The sequence below is a fragment of the Phacochoerus africanus genome, chromosome 4 (genome assembly GCF_016906955.1).
Source record: "Phacochoerus africanus isolate WHEZ1 chromosome 4, ROS_Pafr_v1, whole genome shotgun sequence".
NCBI lineage: Eukaryota > Metazoa > Chordata > Mammalia > Artiodactyla > Suidae > Phacochoerus > Phacochoerus africanus.
The window spans coordinates 27,148,216-27,167,967 of record NC_062547.1 but is presented as its reverse complement, the minus strand read 5'-3'; the positions used below and the strand labels follow the sequence as shown (position 1 = coordinate 27,167,967).

At 47.5% G+C, this 19,752-nt stretch overlaps 1 protein-coding gene across 1 annotated transcript in view; it reads right to left on the bottom strand.

Moving 5' to 3' along the window:
* Window positions 1–19,477, bottom strand: part of SLC1A2 (solute carrier family 1 member 2) — a 121,101-nt gene extending 101,624 nt beyond the window's left edge. Inside the window, exon 1 of the mRNA XM_047775988.1 lies at window positions 19,212–19,477. Coding sequence (XP_047631944.1) covers window positions 19,212–19,240 — 29 coding nt within the window. The 5' untranslated portion in view covers window positions 19,241–19,477. The remainder of the gene's footprint in view (window positions 1–19,211) is intronic.
* Window positions 19,478–19,752: the final 275 nt, after the last annotated feature.

Genomic DNA, 19,752 nt, shown 5'->3' with positions numbered 1-19,752 from the left:
TACCTTAAGATCCCTCCGAGCTGTAGGACTCTAGGATGCCGGTCCTCCCCAACTCCCCATGGAAATCAGCCAACAGATCCAGCTCCATCTGGAAATGACCAAAAGAACTTCCAGGGAGCGTACTTTCTATAAGCCAAGCGCTCTGGGCTGGCTTCTTCCAGCCGCCCTCGGCGTGGAATGATCATGCTCTCCGCCTTACCGATGGGGCGCAGCACACAGGGGGAGGAGTTTACCCCAGAACATGAAGCCAGCAAGGACTGGAGACACCACCTGAGCCAGAGATGGGAGAAACCCATACCCAGGTGTAATTTAGGGGCTCTGTAGGTGGTGTCAGAACTGAAGGAGCATCCACACCTTTCACGGGCTTTGTCTTGCTGGACCCTCACCGAACAGTATCTTCTGTTCCTACAAGGAAAGGCCACCAAAGATGACAGCTTAACGAGAAACAGGGCCACAGGCAGAAAGAGGGTGTCCCCCAGACCCTGGGGCCCTGTGCTGGTTTCTGTCGCTGTCACTCTTCATCCAGAGGCTGGATTTCAAAGCAGCTCTTAAAACAGAATCTGTTCCCTCTAACACCAAGAACACCATACGTGTCCCCGTCACAAAAGGAGAGAAGACCCACACACCCCCACCCCCCATCCCCTGCTGTTCTGGACCTTCTGTCCAGGAGGCTGGCAAACAAACTGCATTTTTTTTTTTTTCAATAGCCTGGGGGTGGGGCTGGGGTGGAGACTGTGGGGAGGGTAATGCAACTGAAAGTTTCCCTTTGTGTTGCTCTCTGCAGACATTTCTAGAAGGGATCAGTGTTGGGTGATGCCATCATCTACCCAAGTAGACTCGCACTGAGATGCCAGCTCAGATACTGTGGTTAAAAATAAGTCTCTGCTCGCCCATCTTCTTCTTAATATTCTGTAAGTGTACTAGAGACCTTCAGCCAATAGTGAGAAAAGTTCATTTTCCCAAAAGTTGCTACACTGGCTCTCATAACCTGGTAAAAATAACTTCATAACCAAGCCCTTGGTTTCTTTTCAAAAAGCTACAGGGAAATACCAACTACTTAACGATCCAGCAAAGCGACCGCCCCCTGGCATTTAAGTACCACTCACCCATGGTACGTATTACTCTGTGCCTTCCCTTCTTCACATATAAAACGGAGCCAATGATCACAATCCCTACTGTACTCATAGGTTATTTCATATAGGCCCTTACGATGGTGCCTGGAACGTGACACTCAATATGTTAAGTTAGCTGTCATTATGCAAATTCAGCCTATTTCCTAATGTTTATGGTAATGATTAATTGTCATTTATTCCTCTCGTACTGGGTGCCAGGTACAGGGCTGAGAGGTTATAGCTGCAGCATGATTTAGTTCTCAAGACAAGCCCATAAGGAGGGAATTTTAACATTTTACAAATGAGAAAATGAGGAATCAGAGCAGTCCACAGCCGGTGGATGGCAGGAGAGGGCTGGAAGCCAGGTCCATCTGAACTCAGAATGCTGTGTCATTGAAAGGTAAAGCTGATTCAACTCCAGTCCTGCGAGCTGGCCTTTCTGAGAGTCAGAAGGCTCTGAAGTCAGCTTTCCAGCATCACTTTTTCTAGCATTCCAAGTCTCCACAGTCATCAAAGATTATATTTAACTTCCACATGCAGCATAACTTATTTGGAAAACTCCTCTTCATCCTTCAAAACCTTGCTCAGCTGTCTCAGACTCTATACAGCCTTTCTTTTTTTTTGTCTTTTGTCCTTTTATGGCCACACCCGCAGCATATGGAAGTTCCCAGGCTAGGGGTCTAATTGGAGCTGTTGCTTCCAGCCTACGCCAGAGCCACAGCAATGCCAGATCCGAGCCATGTCTGTGACCTACACCATAGCTCACGGCAACGCCAGATCCTTAACCCACTGAGCAAGGCCAGGGATCGAACCCGCAACCTCATGGTTCCTAGTCGGATTCGTTTCCACTGTGCCACGATGGGAACTCCAATATACAGCCTTTCTTGACCATTTTCATCCTTCAGGAGTGGGATATTTTCCACTCCTGAACTATGTCTATTTCTTTACATATTTCAAAGTGCTGCAACACAGAGCAGCTTGCCGTTATGGTTTGGCTGTCTGCTTGTCTCCTCCATTAGGCTGTGAACCCCTCCATTCAGACACCTCTAATATATTTTAATTCTTTGGGAATAAGTACTTTATTTAAAGTCTCTGGGAATTAGCAATGCCTGCATGATCTACATTAGTGGTTCTCTGTGGGGGTGCAATTTTGCTCCCGGGGGGACACTGGGCAATCTGGAGACATTTTTGATTGTCATGATTGCGGGTGGGAAGATGCTACTGTTATCTCATGGGTAAAGGTCAGGGGTGCTGCTAAACATCTGACAACGTGCAGGACAGCCCCTCCAGAGCAAAGAATCATCCAGCCCCAAATAGCGATGGTGCCAAGGTCAACACACCCTGGGTTACCTGGCAGCTCTCAATTCAGCATCACTCATCCTGTTGAGCAAAGAGTTTATTGCAGAAAAAAGTATTGTTTCTAAATCAAAAGTCTGTGAGATTAAAATGCAATGTGCAATTAAATTAATAGTCTATTACAATAATTGAAAAAAAAAGTCTACTGTACACACATCGGAGCTCAGCACCTGATGCAAATTGCATTTCCAACCTCGAATCTTTGCTGCACCTCTGTGGCAGAATTATGTCTCTGTCTCTGATGACTTGTTTGCCTTTTGGCTTTGGTCAGCGGAAGGAGAGATGTCCCAGGTGTTCTCTGTGCCTCAACCTCACCACTCGCCTACCACTCTCATGCAGCCAGCTAACTTCCGACCACCAGCGTATCTCATGGCCTGAGGGCTTTCTCAGAAGCTAAAAGGCCACCTAGGCCAGCTGTGCTGGGGAATTAAACGCCCCTGCCAAGAGCAGCCCTCAACCAATGACTGGCCAGCTTGAAGGCATAAATACATCAGCTGCCTCCTTCCTGCAGAGGATCACGGGACACAAGATTTGCCCAATCTCAGCAGATCTCCCCATGGGTTAAACTGGAGTTTCCCACAGTGGTAGGAGGCTTGACAACCCACCCTCTCTTAGGTGTCCTTCCACTTCCCCCTTTCTTACTGGTGTTCCCTGTACCTCCCAAATAAACTATGGATGCTGGTAATCCTTGTGCTGTCATCTGCTCTTCGGTACCCAAACCAACACAGACTAGAAGTAACACATGTCCCTCCCCAGCAGAAGCATCAAGAACCTGCACAGGCTTCTGTCACTGCTCTTTTTTCCCTCTGCGACAAGAGTGGCATGACCCAGGCGAGGGCTGCATCTTCAGCCTGGGTCCCAGATGGAGGGGACATAGTGGATACCTGCAGCTGGCCTGCAACCAACGTGGAAAGGCACGAGACATAAACTTCTGTGGCTGTAAGCCATGGGGATTTGGGAGTTGTTGTTACTGAAGCATAACCTGGGTGGAAGCTGACGAACACAGGGCTTCTAACTCCTAGGGGAACCTTCCTATTGGACGCTAGTCTAGAAGACCTGGGCTACTTACCTTCCAAAGGATGCTCTTCTAAAAGCAAAATCACACAGCAGAGCCTCACCAGCTCCTTGAGGCTGGAGATGATTATTTTGTTCCCCTTGCGGAGTTTCCTGTAATGCACGGTGCAGTGCTGGTAACTGGTGGGCACCTAGACACTGGTGGATTGCACCCTGAGCCATCTGGGTTTTACCGCCAACTAGTTCAGGCGTGGTGGCTATTTTGGGAGAAGAGACTAAGATGAGGCCCTTGGCCTAGAAACGGATGAACACATGGGTCACATTGCGGCTGCTCTCCACCTGGGTGACCTTGGGAAACCCCCTTCCCCCATCTGGAGCCTCCCATTTGTAACGCAGGCTGGGACTCTAAGATTTAAGGTGCCCGGCCAGCACGCAGCCTCCCTGGTTCGTGGATGACCAAAATCACCTGAGTTTTCTCCATCCTCTGCTTGATCCATCAGCCTTTAGAACAGGTTCACTTCAGACCCAACATCTCATGCAGTTTAGCAAAGCTCATGTCTTTTCTCCTGTTCACAGATCAGAAGGGAGTGTGGCATCGTCCCTTCCCTCTGTCTTTGACATTCATTGAGTAAGAACCCCATGCTGCCCATCAGGCTGGAAACTACTCATGGTTGATCACAGGATTTCTCATGCTTGAGTCACTCGCATCAGCTTTTGCTATTTTTGCCCTCATCGAATACCACCTCTGCTAGTAATGTTTAGCACTGATGGATTCTTTGTACTTAAACACATGTATCAACGGAGGGTGGTTTTTTTTTTTTTTTTTGTATTTTTAGGGCCACACTCAAGGCATATGGAAGTTCCCAGGCTAGGGGCTGAATCAGAGCAGCAGCTGCTGGCCTACACCACGGCCACAGCAATGCTGGCTCTGAGCCTCGTCTGGGACCTACACCACAGCTCACGGCAACGTCGGATCCTTTACCTAATGAGCAAGGACAGGGATTGAACTTGCGTCCTCATGGATACCAGTCGGGCTCATTACTGCTGAGCCAGGTTGGGAAATCCCTCAGAGGGATTTTGACATGACCACTATCAATGAAAAACCAGTATCACTCGCCATAAATAGAAGGTCGGCATGAAAACAAATGTGACAGCAAATCTCTTCATTGACTGCTTGCTGGATGTCTACCGAAGCCTCAGCCTCCTGCTCTCTCTGCGTTTAAGAGGGAAGTTGGAAGGTTTCAGGACAGTGATAAAGGCCTAGTAGCACTTAACCAAAGTTTTACCTGTGCCATAAACAGAAAGGCTGGGAGAGATTGAAAAGGGGGTAAACTTGTCACCAGTGCACAATCATCTCATGTGTCCCCTAAAATTGTCTTTCACTTCATTGCGGCATCTGTTTCACACTTTGAGCAAAGCTGTATTGTTGCCCTGGGTCCTCACCACATACGGTTTCAGTATTTTCTTCTTCTTCTTTTTTTTTTTATGGCCACACCTGTGGCATAAGGACTTTCCCAGGCCAGGGGTCGAATCAGAGATGCACCTGCGACCTATGCCACAGCTTATGGCAATGTTGGAGCCTTAACCCACTGAGCTAGGCTGGGGATCAAACGCTTGCTCACAGGAACAACATCGGGTCCTTAACCCGCTGAGCTACAGTGGGAACTCCTGGTTTCATTATTAATGGCATAGATTTGAGTCCTGCTCTATGACTTCCTAGCTGTGCAACTTTGGCAAAGTCACTAAACCTCTCAGGTTCTGTTTCCTCACCTGCAAAATGAGGGTAATGATAGGCCCTGCTTTGTAATACGAAGACCTTCGAAAAATGCAGTCAGGCTCAATAAATTATGGCTGTCATTATATTTATTATTATTATTATTCTTTTTTTGTCTTTTTGCCTTTTCAATGGCTGCTCCCACGGCATATGGAGGTTCCCAGGCTAGGGGTTGAATCGGAGCTGTAGCCACCGGCCTACACCAGAGCCACAGCAACGCGGGATCCGAGCCTCATCTGCAACCTACACCACAGCTCACGGCAATGCCGGATCCTTAACCCACTGAGCAAGGCCAGGGATCAAATTCGAAACCTCATGGTTCCTAGTCAGATTCATTAACCACTGTGCCATGATGGGAACTCCAATATTTATTATTGTTAACTTACAATAATAAGGTATTTTGATGCCCATTCTACAGATGAAGAAAGGAAGGCCCAGCTGAATAATTCATCATGGTCATACAGCCTTGCTTTTCCAACTCTTATGAGCAACTGCCTTAAAGAGCAGCCAGGATTATATTTTAAGCAGGATATATATATACACATATATATAATTTTTTTTTTTTTTTGGCTGCGCCTGTGGCATGTGGAAGTTCCCAGGTCAGGGATCGAACCTGCACCACAGTAGCCACCCTAGCCGCTGCAGTGACAACAACGGATCCTTAACCCACTGTTCAGGAGAATTCCTAAGTGGGATAGTTTTATTTCTGCCTGTTTTATTTTTTCCTAACTCCTCAGGCTTGCTTGGCTGCCTCCCACTAAAATACATAGGGTGCTGGTGTCTGGACCTAAGCAATGAGTTGGAGGAGATTGGGGCCCAGTTTGTGATGGGCCTTGCTGTGTCTTTGGCCCCCATAGTGTGCCAACCTGTCCTGGGGTTAACCAGCATGTGGGGCAGAGACCTCACCTAACACCACTTGGAGATGCAGTGTCACATGAAGGAGCCCTGCCACCTGTTGTCATGGGGCTGAGTGTGGATGAGGCTGTCATTCCTGTTCCTTTTCTTGTGTCTTTCTAGGGCCGTACCCACAGCATATGGAGGTTCCCAGGCTAGGGGTCAAATCGGAGCTACAGCTGCTGGCCTACGCCACAGCCACAGCCACATGGGATCAAAGCCTCCTCTGCGACCTCATGGCAACGCTGGATCCTTAATACACCGAGGGAGGCCAGGGAGCGAACCCGAGTCCTCATGGGTACTAGTCAGGTTTGTGACCACTGAGTCATGACAAAAATCCCCACTCCAGTGTCTTTTTATTTTTAATGTTCCATTTATACATGCCTCTTAATTTAACTCTACTTCAGATCACCACCTGCAGAGAACACTTTCAAGTGAGAGAGAAGTCTAAGACTGGAAGAATGAGCATTCTACACATGTCACTTCGTCACTTGCCTTGCCTTGCCTTGCCTTCCCTTCTTATGCCCCTCTCTGCCCTCTCTGGCCTTTTTTAATTTGGCTGCACCTGGGGCATGTAGAAATTCCTAGGCCAGGGGCTGAACCTGAGCCACAGTAGCAACCCAAGCCACAGCAGTGACAACACCAGGTCCTTAACCACTAGGCCATCAGGGTAGTCTCCCTCTCTAGCCTTAAAACACCGACATCAAGTCCTTGCCTGGAGTTGACAGTGTAGACGCAGCAGAAACAACGCATCCTAGAATGGATTTTTCCTCCCTACTGCCTTCCCAGAGACTGGAGGCTCCAGAGACCAAAGCAATAGCCAGGGCATGGGTTTGTCATGGAACTCACCCAAAATGGTGGCGGAGTTACTCTTTTTAACATAAAAATTACAAGTTCTATTTCAGCATCACCCATAAGGTCTGTGTCACAGACGCTTCATCCACAGAATGTGTTTACAAGGCTCCAGGTTCCTTATCAGAAGCCTCGCACCTGCCTGTCCCTCCTGGACTGAAGCAAAACAAACGTGCAGAGAGTGAATGGAAACCCAGGCTGAAGGCTGGAAATAAAGACAGGGGGACCTTGGAGATAAAGGTCTACACAGTCTGTGGGACTGAGGGAGAAGGGCCCTGCCCTGCTCTCAATCCGCCTCAGGGTCACACCCAGAACGCACCCAAGAGTCTCCAGCTGAGGTCACGAGCCCCAGAACAGGTGGAACAGTCCAGGAAAGCCACTCTGCCTTCCTGGAGCCTGCTGGATGCTCTGGCTTGGGTTTGATCACTTGCTTCTGAAGCAAAGGACAGGACAGACAGTCTCAGGTCTTAGCTAGCTGGCAGCCTAAGGATACTTCGTGCTGTGGCTAAAGACACCCAAGGTCACAGACAGACATTTGTGGGAAGCAGGATGGGTAGGTTATGGGTGGAAATTTAGGTTCTTTCATTTATGAAAATGGCTTTGTCGGTGCCTATCAGAGCACTGGTCCTGACACCAAAGCCCTCGAACCCATCAGAGCACGACACGGCCAGAGACGGGGCCCTGAAAAGAGCTTGGCATTTCCACATCAGGATGTGATACATTTATTCTGAATTTTCATGGACTGCCTTCTATGCTGTCCATTGCAGGCCAGACAGGACTAGACCTCACCATCTGAGAACTGATCACATAGTTGTTGGAGTGGTATATGTGGTGAGACAGGGGGCTGGGGTAGGATGGGATGGAAGTAACTCAAATACATAAGTGATGGTAAGTATCATTATGATATGACTATGCTAAATATCCTGAGGTAGAAACGTAAGAAACAGTCCATATAGGAAGACAGTAAGGAGCACCTCTGGCCGTGGAGATCGCTAGGAGAAGGGATGGGAGAGGGGCAACCGTTCCACAGCCCCTTCCCACTCTTCATTGGAGGTGGTCCACCTGCAGGCCACACAGGGCTCAACCTCTGCAAGGAAGGCACCAAGACTCTCCTGACACAACTGAATGACTTCAGCTTTCACTTGAGCAAGGATGATGCTGGCGTAGGGGGAACGATGCCCCACCAGCCACAAGAGAAGCAGCCTGGAGTCTCAACACCCAAGCGGCCAATAGACAGGATTTGTGGGTTGGCAGAGGAGACCAAAGAATGGAGCAGGTGTTGTAAGGCATCCCTGTGGTTCCACGGGAGGCAGAGGGACTCTTCCGCATGGAGTAAAGAGTGAAGAGAAGGGCTGAGCAGGGGGAACGGGGGCCGTGCGGGGAGAGATGGCCTTTCATTCCTTCTGAACAGCTGTCTCACTCAAGCACATGGCTGGGGGGAGAAATGTAGGGGTTGAGCCCCCCTTCCCAGCATCCTTAGTGGCCAATTAGAGATTTTATAACCTCCCAGACCAAGACCAGAATGAGCTCTCTGTGCTGGGGAGCGAAGGGGACGAAAAGACAGGCAGAGTGGATGGAAGATGGCAAACTGCCCTCCCCGACGGTCTGTGGGGGCACAGAGAGCCAGAAAGGAAGGCACCCCCCTCTCCCATCAGCCGGTTGGGAGTGTTAAGCTCTTTTCTTGCCCAGACAATGAAATGAAGTGACTCACCCATATTGACTCTGGTCCTGCACCTGTAAGTCTAGTGCTCCCTGAGTGAGCACTTCCTCCCTCATCCATCCTGAGCAAGTCTCCTCCTCCAGCCCACCATGGACACTCCCGGTATGGGTCCCGATCCCTTGCCTCCTATCATTCCATTCATCTCCTGTCTATGGCCTCCCCTCACCACCTGGACATGGCACCCACTTGGCCATAATCCACATTCACTCCCTTCCTGTTGACCTGGACGAGTATCTACTGTGGTCCAGCTGGGCCCTCGGAACCTCATCCCTCAGTTACAGTGGATTTTTCTCAAGCCCTTGTCAGTGCTCGCATATGACTTTGGCGGCTGAGTTAGAGTCCCCATCTGTGGATCAAAGTAAAGCTGACTGCTCCCTGCGAAGCTGATTTTGAACCTAGAGCCTCATTTTCCTTGGCACCACCAGATGAGGGGACATGCCTGGGAAACTTCTGCTAAGGAAGACGGTGACCTCACTGCATGTCTTTAGGAGGAGGCCACCTCTTCAGGGATGGTCGAGGCATCCCTTTTGTAGCGTGAATGCTTTAGTGAACAGTCAGAAGTACCACTGGCTGAATGAATGTGCTCCTTCTCTTATCAATGGGTATTCTGGCAACCATCACCTGAGAGATAGAAACCTGCAGAGTCTCAGGCTCCGCCCAGCCCCGCGGACTGAGAAACTGAATTTCTAACAGAATCCCCAGGTGATTCTTAAACACTCTGAGGTCTAAGAGGCGTTACCCTACCGGATCTTGAAACTCATTTGACTAGGCTGCTGGTCTAAAAATTTGCTAGGTTGAAAAAAACAAAAATAGAACAAAATAAGAGTAGCCCAAGAGCTATGAAGCCACTCAATGTCATGGGAAGTTTAGGAAGGAGCCCTGGGGTCCGGCCTGGCTTCTCCTTCAGCCCTTGGTGCCTTAACTACTGTCTGCAGCTTCCCAAGATGGGCAGAGTGTAGCCAGGTAGAGGGGCGAGCAAAGAAGCGACTTGGAGAGAAGGCAGAGAAGGAATGGAAGGGGGAGAGAAGGAAGTGTGCCTGGTGAAAAGTCATGATGAGGCTGCCCGCCTCACCCCCACCCCATCACCCCTCCAGGCAGCTGAGCCTTGCTCCCTGCTGTCTTTTCTCATAGAATTGGGTGCTTCTTTCCCTCATGTTCAGCTGGACCTAGAATCTCATCACTTCTATCATTTTTTTTTTCTTTTTTCTTTTTAGGGCTGCCCTCAAGGCATATGAAAGTTCCCAGGCTAATGGTCGAATTGGAGCTACAGCTGCTGGCCTACACCACAGCCACAGCCAATGCGGGATCCGAGCCTTGTCTTCAACCTACACCATAGCTCACGGCAATGCCAGATCCTTAACCCACTGAGTGAGGCCAGGGATCAAACCCACATCCTCATGGATACTCGTTTGGTTCTTAATCTGCTAAGCCACAATGAGAACTCCCAATTTTCATCACTTCATATAGAGCCTTCATTAACAGCTCACATCACCCAACTGATGGCCTCATTCAGTTACTGTTCTCCTGCAGTTTCATCGTGCGCTGGTCCCATCTCCTCTGCTTCCGTGGTTCTGGAGCCCACATTCAAACCCTCTGAGCTAGATTACTAACTTTTTCACTTTTCTTCATAGCTCCCAAGTACACACCCCCATACAATTTATTTGAGATATTTATTCTCAAGTCCTCAGGTACTTACTGCAAATTTATTCTCAATAACCAGGAAGGACCTAGGCCGGAACCAGCTGCAAATATGAGTATGATGCTATCGGTAGCCTCGAAAAATGCCCACTAATAAAAATAATTATAATCAACACTTTGAACTTCCTTAAAATTACTTTGTGGAGTTCCCATCGCGGTGCAGCAGAGACGAATCCGACTAGGAACCATGAGGTTGCGGGTTCGATCCCTGGCTTCACTCAGTGGGTTAAGGATCTGGCACTGCCGTGAGCTATGGTGTAGGTTGAAGATAGAGTGCGGATCCCGCGTTGGCTGTGGCTGTGGTGTAGGCTCGCAGCTGTAGCTCCAATGGGACCCCTAGCCTGGGAACCTCCATATGCCTTGGGGATGGCCCTAAAAAGCAAAAAAAAAAAAAAAAAAATTACTTTGTAAGGTGAATACCCTTAGTAGATACATTTTACAAATGAAGAAACTGAGGTATAAGGATTTCAGTCTCCTGCCTGAGCTCGGTAGCTTTGGCACTTGGTGGTTAGGGATGCAAACGCAGGCAGTCTGGCTGGAGCACCTGGACTTCACCCACTACATCTCCCTGATAACTGCGTGGTCACAGATTTGGGCCTGTGTATACCCTAGGTGGACAGACTTTCAGAAGCACTAGGATCTGCCAAAGTAGGGCCTGAGCTGGGGCTGAGGCACGAAGAAGGCCTCATCTCAGACACAGTGACGGGAATGGAGCCTGCGGGAACACAGGGGCCCTCCAGTCACAGAATGGGAAAAGGGCTTCCTGGGCCCAGGGAACAAAACGCTGGCTGGCTCCTGTTCCGTCTCTCCTATAGCTCTTCTTCTGCACCCTCTCCTGAATACCTTCTTTCAGATCTCAAGGCCCAAGGCCAAGTGCTGCTATTTCCATAACAGGGTAAAGTCCCTTCATGAGTGGAGCAAACCCAACGGGAACAACAGTCGCAAGGATTCACCTCGGACTGTGCCACACAACAGAGGCTGAGCCGAGGACAGGAAGAAGCTGGTCCAGGGTAGGTATGAGGCCAGCTGTGGGTGAGGGGGAAAAGGCAGAAACAGGGCCAGAGAAGCAGAACTAAAGGTCAGAGGTGCAAGGTGAAACTAAATGGAAAAGGAGTGAACATACTAGAAACTGAGTAGATCAGAAACAGAGGACTGCAGGCTGGGCTGTATCAAGGTGAAGGATTGTGAGGGAGCCTATCTGCTGGGTGGGGGGCTGTGTGGCTAGCACAGAGTGAGTTGGAGGCACATTGGTCTGAGAATTGGACAGGGTGTTCCCTGCGCATGGTGCAGAGTGCCGGGTCCAGGACCCAGAAATCCTAGAAGCTGCAACACTGAATCACATAAACCATGAGCCTGAGGAAGCAGAAGTCAGATCATGGGATTAGTAATTGTTCAAGTTTACTGAACTTTACTAAAGTGTTACAGAAACCCATCAAGACCCCAGGCAGCAAAGAGCACAGTGAATGAGAATGTGAGTTCCAAAGCCAGGGGCAGGGTTTGAATCCTACTCCTCCATCTCTGAGCTCTGTGATCTTGGGCAAGTTACTTAAACCATCTCTCAGTTTCCTCTTCCGGTAAATCCAAAGCTTGTTCGTAGTTACATCATACAGTTGCAATGAGGCCTGAATTCAACAATAGAGGTAACATTTAACACAATGCAGCTCAGAGAATAAAGCCTCAGTCACTCTCCCTGTAATCACTGTTACTATCATTATTGGCTCCTTCCAGAGACAAAGAAACCACAGCACAGGGATCTAAGTAATGTGAAAGGGATGGGGCCGGGAATTAAACCTGGCCAGCCGGTCTTTCTAGAGAAGCAGGTATGTAACCATCCTGCCTCATATCATCATCATCCCACTTCATATCAATTCTGAGGACGAAGATGAAGAGAAGGGACCACGGTGAGAGGCCCAGAAGAATACAGAACAGAGGAACAGAAGCGCAGAGCAGAGAAAGGGAGCCTGGAGAGAGTGCAGAGCAGAGCCCAGGGCTGCTGGCACGGATTAAGGGTGGGAGATGCGACACGTGCATCCTAAGAGCAGAGCGCAGCCAGGAGGCCCTGGAGACTGAACCTCTACATGGTCCTGGCAATCTGGGTTCAGTCATTCAGTTGAAATGAGCTTTCTAGATGGGACCTGAGGACCCGGTCCCTAAACCCTAAGGGTTTGCTGCAAGGTCATCAGTCTGGCCAGAACCACACCTGAATTTGCAGACCTGAGAAGTGACACCGAGAGAGGACTGTTCCTGAGCTTCATAGGAAGGGGCCGCAGAGGCTGCAGCCATGGTAGCAGCTGAGACGTGCTGAGTGATGACTACATGCAAGGTACTGTTGGAGGCAGCTCGTGATTTAACTCAATTTCCACCACGACCTGAAGAGACCATTTCCATATTATCCCCATTTTGTAGATGAAGCCATGAAAGCACAGAGAGGTCAAATAATAGTCACAAGGTCACAGAGCAGGTACATCACAGGGGCAGGAACAGAACCCTGGGACAAAACTCAGGCTCTCTGAGTCCAGAGTCTATACTCTTAACCTGTAGGGTCTGTAATACCCAACCAGGCTCATCTCAGAGGGACAGATTTATGAGGCCTTGAAACTTTCATTTATAAATGGCTTCTCTGCCTGAGTCATCAAGGATATATAGAGCAGTCAACTAAAAAGCCAGAAATGGAGCAATTATTAGATAATCCCAACTTGAGAGTCATTCTACAAAATAGCTCATCAGTCCCCTTCAAAAGTGTCAAGGTCAAAAAGGACAAGGAAAGACTGAGAAACTGTCCCAGATGGGAAGAAAAGAGACAGCTAAATGCACTGGGGGATCCTGGATTGGATCCCAGCACTGAGAGAGGACCTGTGCGGAAAACTGGGGTAAATCTGGAGTTCCCGTCATGGTGCAGGAAACGAATCTGACTAGCATCCATGAGGATGCAGGTTCGATCCCTGGCCTCGCTCAGTGGGTTAAGGATCTGGCGTTGCGGTGAGCTGTGGTGTAGGTCGCAGGTGTGGCTTGGATCGCACATTGCTGTGGCTGTGGTGTAGGCTGGCAGCTACAGCTCCGATACATCCCCTAATCTGGGAACCTTCATATGCCACGGGTACAGCCCTAAAAAGACAAAAAAAAAAGAAAAAAAGAAAAAGAAAAAAAGAAAAAAAAAGAAAGAAAGAAAATAAAAGAAAACCTGGAGAAATCTGAATGAGTTCTGATAGTATTGGGGCAAGGTTAATTTTAGTCTTTTTTTTTCTTTTTTTTTTTGTCTTTTTTGTTGTTGTTGGTATTTCTTGGGCCGCTCCCGCGGCATATGGAGGTTCCCAGGCTAGGGGTCCAATCGGAGCTGCAGCCACCGGCCTACGCCAGAGCCACCGCAACGCGGGATCCGAGCCGCGTCTGCAACCTACACCACAGCTCATGGCAACGCCGGATCGTTAACCCACTGAGCAAGGGCAGGGACCGAACTCGCAACCTCATGGTTCCTAGTCGGATTTGTTAACCACTGCGCCACGACGGGAACTCCTAATTTTAGTCTTAATCAATGTTCTCTGGTTATGTAAAATGCTACCCTGACAGGAAGCTGAGTGAGGGGCATACGGGAACTCTCCGTATTATTTTCACGGTTCTTCTTTTAAGTCTAAAATTATCTAAAAATTTTATAGAATTTAGTGTTGAAAAAAACACCCCCCAAAATACAAATGACAAAAGGATCAAAACCACTGGCATTCTCAGTTTATAAACTCAGGTGCTTAATCTTTGTCGTGGTACTCAAACTGTGTCGCTCCCTCCCACGCCTGTGAAAAAGGACTCATCTTGAATGTGACATGAAATCTGTTTGAAATTGTGAACGACAGCAGCGAAAAGAAGTTGGCAACGATTAGATTGAGAAACCTGGATCTTCTTCAGAAGGACAGATCACTTCAGTTTTAAAGGTATAGACATACGGAATCATTATGTCGTACAGCAGGAACTAACAGTGTTGTTAGGTCAGTTTTGCTTTGAAAAGCAAACAAACTCATAGGAAAAGAGATCAGAGTTGTGGTCACTGAAGGCAGGGGGTGGGGAAGAGGGAGTTGGATGAAGAAAGTCAAAAGGCACAGACTTCCAGTTCTAAGACAAATACACACGGGGGACACACTGCACAGCATGATGGATATAGTTAATACTGCTGTATGTTATATGCGAACATCGGTGAGAGAATAAATCCTCAGTTCGCATCGTAAGGGAAAAAAATGTGTCCTATCTTATTTTTTATCCATATTAGATGATGCGTGGGGTAATTATCACTTCGTGACATATGTAAGTCAAGTCATTATGCTGCACACCTTAAACTTACACAGGGCTGTATGTCAATTACGTCCCAGTAAAACTGGAAGAAAAAAAACATCACGTATACATACTTCAAGATGTGACCTTCTCATCTTTCCCTCTCTGATTCACATTTTTTCAGTGTCCCCACTCCACAGATCCACTTAATACCCACAGGTTGATGGCCACTGCCCAGGAAGGTCCTGGGTCCCTTGGAGGTGGAAAGACCACTTTGTGGGTACAGGTGAGCTTCCCCAAATGCAGCAGGTTTGACATGCACGGAGGACTGGGCAAGCCAGGAAGACCCAAGTCTTCATGAAGATCAAGAAGGAGGCAGCCAGAGGGGTAAAAGAGAAACAGAGGTATAGTTCCTGTCACTATTTGTAGCGCACTGAGGTAGACACTGCCTGCATTGGATTGTTTAATCCTCTCCACAGCCCTAGGAGGTAGGATCTGCTATTGTTATTGCCACTTCACAAATCAGGAAATCAAGGATCAGAGAGGCTAAACGACTGCTCAAGGTCACACAGCAAGTTAGCAGTAGAAGCTGGGATAGAGCCTGAAAACTATGTTACCACAAGAGGCTATAGGCTTCTCTTTCTTTATTGACTTTTTAAAATTTATGGCAGCAAGTGGAAGTGCCTGGGCCGGGGACTGAACCCACAACTCTGCGGCAACCCAAGCTGTTACAGAGACAGAGCCAGATCCTCAACCTGCTGCACTGCAGCAGAAACTCCTCTCTTGACCTTCTTATTTCAACCACGATTGGACTGGCTCGCTTTATCAGATCATCCTCTGGTTTGTCCTCATCTTAGAAAGTAAGATGCAAAATGAAGCGGGTGACCATCACAGAACCCACGCTATGTACCAGATGGTCCACATCCGTCATTCCACTTGATCATCGCCAAAAGGGAGTAATTATCAACTCCATATTCAAATGAGGCAACTGAGGTTCCAAAAGGTTACCAGAGAGCCAAGGGGCTACGCCAGACTTTTTAAGCCTCGATTTTCCTGATGGCCAAAGCCCCCTATTCATTCTATTTCCAAGGAAGACTCATAAGGTGCAAAAAAATCAAGTAGGCAGGAAGAAATAAGCCTCCTCTAAGCAGCCCCTGAAAAGTAACCCTGAAAGCTAAGCCTGAACAGGCATCTTCATGCAGCTTTTGCCACGGTCCCTGATGTTGCCTGTCACGTTGATCACATCAGATTATTCAGACCTTGAGCAATTAGAGTAGTTTGTGTTTGTCTGTTTTGCTTTGTTTGTTTGTTTTGCTTGTTTTCTTTTGTTTGGGGCCTATGTCTCTTACTTGAGACGCTTCCATGACCTAAACTATCTAGAAAATCGCAAACACCCGTCTCTCTTGCATTCCAAGGTGGGTTTTGCTTTAAGAAACACAAATTCACAATCCATTTTGCAAAACAGGCATTTCTAACTGGAAACACTTGCACATGGAAAACAGGACCGGCACGGCACTTGGAAGTTCCTTTACTAGTTTCAGCCAGAAGAAAGCCACACCAAACCAGACAAGCTGCCCTAAATGCAAGCCCAGTCCACAGGTTTCAAACCTGGAAATAGCATCAGCAGTTATCACTGCCTCCTACCTCAAAAGTGCATTTGCAGTAGAGGATTCCATATTCTGAAAGGAAAAGCAATGTGCGGATTTAGGAAAAGACAGAATCCCCAGATCCTAAGCCACAGGCATAGTGAAAGTGGCCGATGCCTTTGCACTGTGGTACCTTGGGGACCGATTATTCCAAAACATTGTTTGGGTGATGATACACAAGACACGCAAGGGACCCTGCCTCCTAGGAAGACAGCAATCCCAGAGCAGCTCGCTGCTGCACACTGCGCATCTTCCCACAAAGGCAGAGGCAAAACCAGACGGAACACTAATGACTGGTCTGAAGCAGTCGGAAAGTGTCACAAACCTGAACTAATTTGTTAAATATCTTCATTTCTGAAAGTGTTCACCCTTTCCGTTCACACCAGCAATCTGTGTGTTTAGGAGCAACCCTAAAAGTCCACTTCCCTTTTTTTGCATAATTTTTTTTTTTTTTTTTTGCTTTTTAGGGCTGCACCCACGGCATATGGAGGTTCCCAGGCTAGGGGTCGAATCGGAGCTACAGCAGTTGCTGGCCTACACCAGAGCCATAGTAACGCCAGTTCCGAGCTGCACCTGTAACCTACACCACAGCTCACGGCAATGCCGGATCCTCAACCCACTGAGCTAGGCCTGGATCGAATCTGCAACCTCACGATTCTCAGGTGGATTCATTTCCACTGCACCATGACGGGAACTCCTGCATAAAATTTAACTACTTAGTATAAAATAAGAACCTTTCCAAAGTGCTGGAAGTGAGAAGGGCAGAGGGAACCAAATGAGTCTTTGTCTGGAACTAAATCTCTCAATTGGATTGATAAATGGTAAGCTTTGAATTTAACCACCCACAAACCAACGAGAGTGTAAAAGATAAGTGTGAGTCCAAAGGTGGGAATGTAAACTGGTGCAGCCACTATGGAGAACAGTTTGGAGGTTCCTTAAAAAACTAAATATAGAACTACCATATGATCCAGCAATGCCACTCCTGGGCATCTATCCAAAGAAAACCATAATTTGAAAAGATACACGCACCCCAGTGTTCACGGCAGCACTATTTACAACAGCCAAAACATGTAAACATCTTCAATGTCCATTGACAGAAGACTGGATAAAGAAGATGTGGTACCTATATGCAGTGGAATATTACTCAGCCATAAAAAGAACTAATGCCATTTGCAGCAACATGGATGGACCTAGAGATTATCACACTAAGTGAAGTGAGTCAGACAGAGAAAGACGAATATCATATGAGATCACTAATACGCAGTATCTAATTTAAAATGATACAAAAGAACTTATTCACAGAACAGAAATGCACTCAAAGATTTCAAAATGAAACTTATGGTTACCAAAGGGGAAACGCTGGGGGGAGGGATAAATTGAGAAGTTGTGATTGACATAAACATACTACTATATATGGAATGGATAAGCAACAAGGATCTACCATATAGCACAGGGAAATCTACTCAATACTCTATAGGACCTACATGGGAAAAGAATCTAAAAAGGAATGGATAAGTATATGTGTAACTGATTCACTTTGCTGTACACCTGAAATTAACGCAACATTTTAAGTCAACTATACGTCAATAAAATTTTCCTTAAAAAAGAGTGAGTCCATATAACGAACATACAACATACGGCCCTCTTCAATTAAACTCTATTAACTGGATACAGTTAAAAGTTGGCAATTATCTGGCCATCTTGGAAAAGACACATAGGCACTCTGGCTAATTTCAGCTCTAGAAGGAGGAGCAGATAAAGGGATAAATCTTAAACCTCACTGTTTGTAGATTCATTGCATTAAAATCTGTGACACAGAGAACCGTGTCTGGCATAAAGAAAGAGCTCTAGAAATGTTAGTTCTGGTTCCTGCCGCTATCCTTATTACTAATATTGTTATTAAGCTGCCCAGATTCACAAAACTATTAAAAACCACTGCCACATTTAGGCAATTCAACTTAAATAAGCAATGGAGATGTTGTAAAGAAGGCAGAACTGAAACCCTGAATGATCCAACTCCCACCCACAAAGAGCAAGGCACCCCTGCCTCCGACTCGTTCCTTGGGAGAGACCACCTAGCAATTCGGGAGCTTAGAAGCCTTTACTTGAGGCTTGAAAAGATGCCAAAGACTTTCCATGAGAACCAGTCCAGAGAGAGACATTTGATCGCATTTTCCAATGAGAAGCACATGTCCAGGGTACATATGCTTCCTCCACTCACGTATGGATGGAAACAATGCTATGTACGTTCTGTCCCAAGAACTTACTCACGCTTGCCCTACAAGGCTGAACTTTTTCATTTAAATCCCAGCATCCTGCCATAAACCAGCCAACTGAAAGGTTGCTCTGAGAACAACTTCTGGGCAATCTATTCATCCAACAGCCATTCCCCAATCGCTAAAACAAATGTTCGATGTAGTCCAGACATCCATAGAGTTGGTAAAAAGCTGTGGGTTTTTTCACCCCGCTTTTCAGATTCGATTAAGCATCAAGAGCAAAAGACCTTCCTCACATGCTTCTACTGGGTTCAAGTTCATTATCTTAAAGAGACATCTGATTCTTCCAGGAAATCTATAAAAGGTCAGGTCTGTAATGACTCATATATTTTCATAACCCATCTGATTATATCCCTTAATCCCTTGGCCCGGTTTCAAACAAGCCAAGCGCTCACTGGTTTGATAAGACAGCACTAGGCAGGGTCCCAACCCACGTGATGCCAAGACGCTCGGCTCCTTAATCCCACAAAACGAGACGCCTCCTTGAGACAAAAAGAGCTCGGTTCCCTGGCTGCTCCAACTTCACTTAAGAATTTCACAGAAAGGGGATCGGGTTTGGCTTTGCTTTGGAAAAATAACCCAGGTTGTGGCACTATTTTTGTGAGCACTAACCTTCGCATATGGTCCTCGGGTCTCTCCATGAACACATACGTGAGAGTTATTCTAGGTGACCTCAGGTTAAAGAGTTTTATATTAAATCCCCGCTAATCTCTGCTGCTCCCTGGACTGGGCTGATCTCTTGACACATCTTAGTTCAGGTCTACAGCGAGCTGCAAAACGACAGCGTGGACCAGTGTGCTGCTTTCTCTTCCCCTTTCCTCCAGTCGGTTCTGCTCCGTCGATCACCTCTCTTTTTCTCCCCTGCACAAGCAGTGGAATAGGTGAGCCCACACTGAAAATAAAGAAGGAAGAAGAGAGCTGAGGGAGCCAATGGCTGTCTTTCCAGTGGCAGCACTGGGGTAGCGGAGGAGCCCTGCTGGGTCGGCGCCTGCGCACGCTGAGGCCTCACTGTTTGTTTTGAGGGCCTTGGGGTATTTTTAGAATCTGTAGGGAGAAGTTAAGCTGCACAGGGTGGCTGTTATGCTACTAATGACACTCTGAGTTCGAAGCAGCAGGATTCACACACAGCCACTGCTGGAGCTTCAGGGGATGG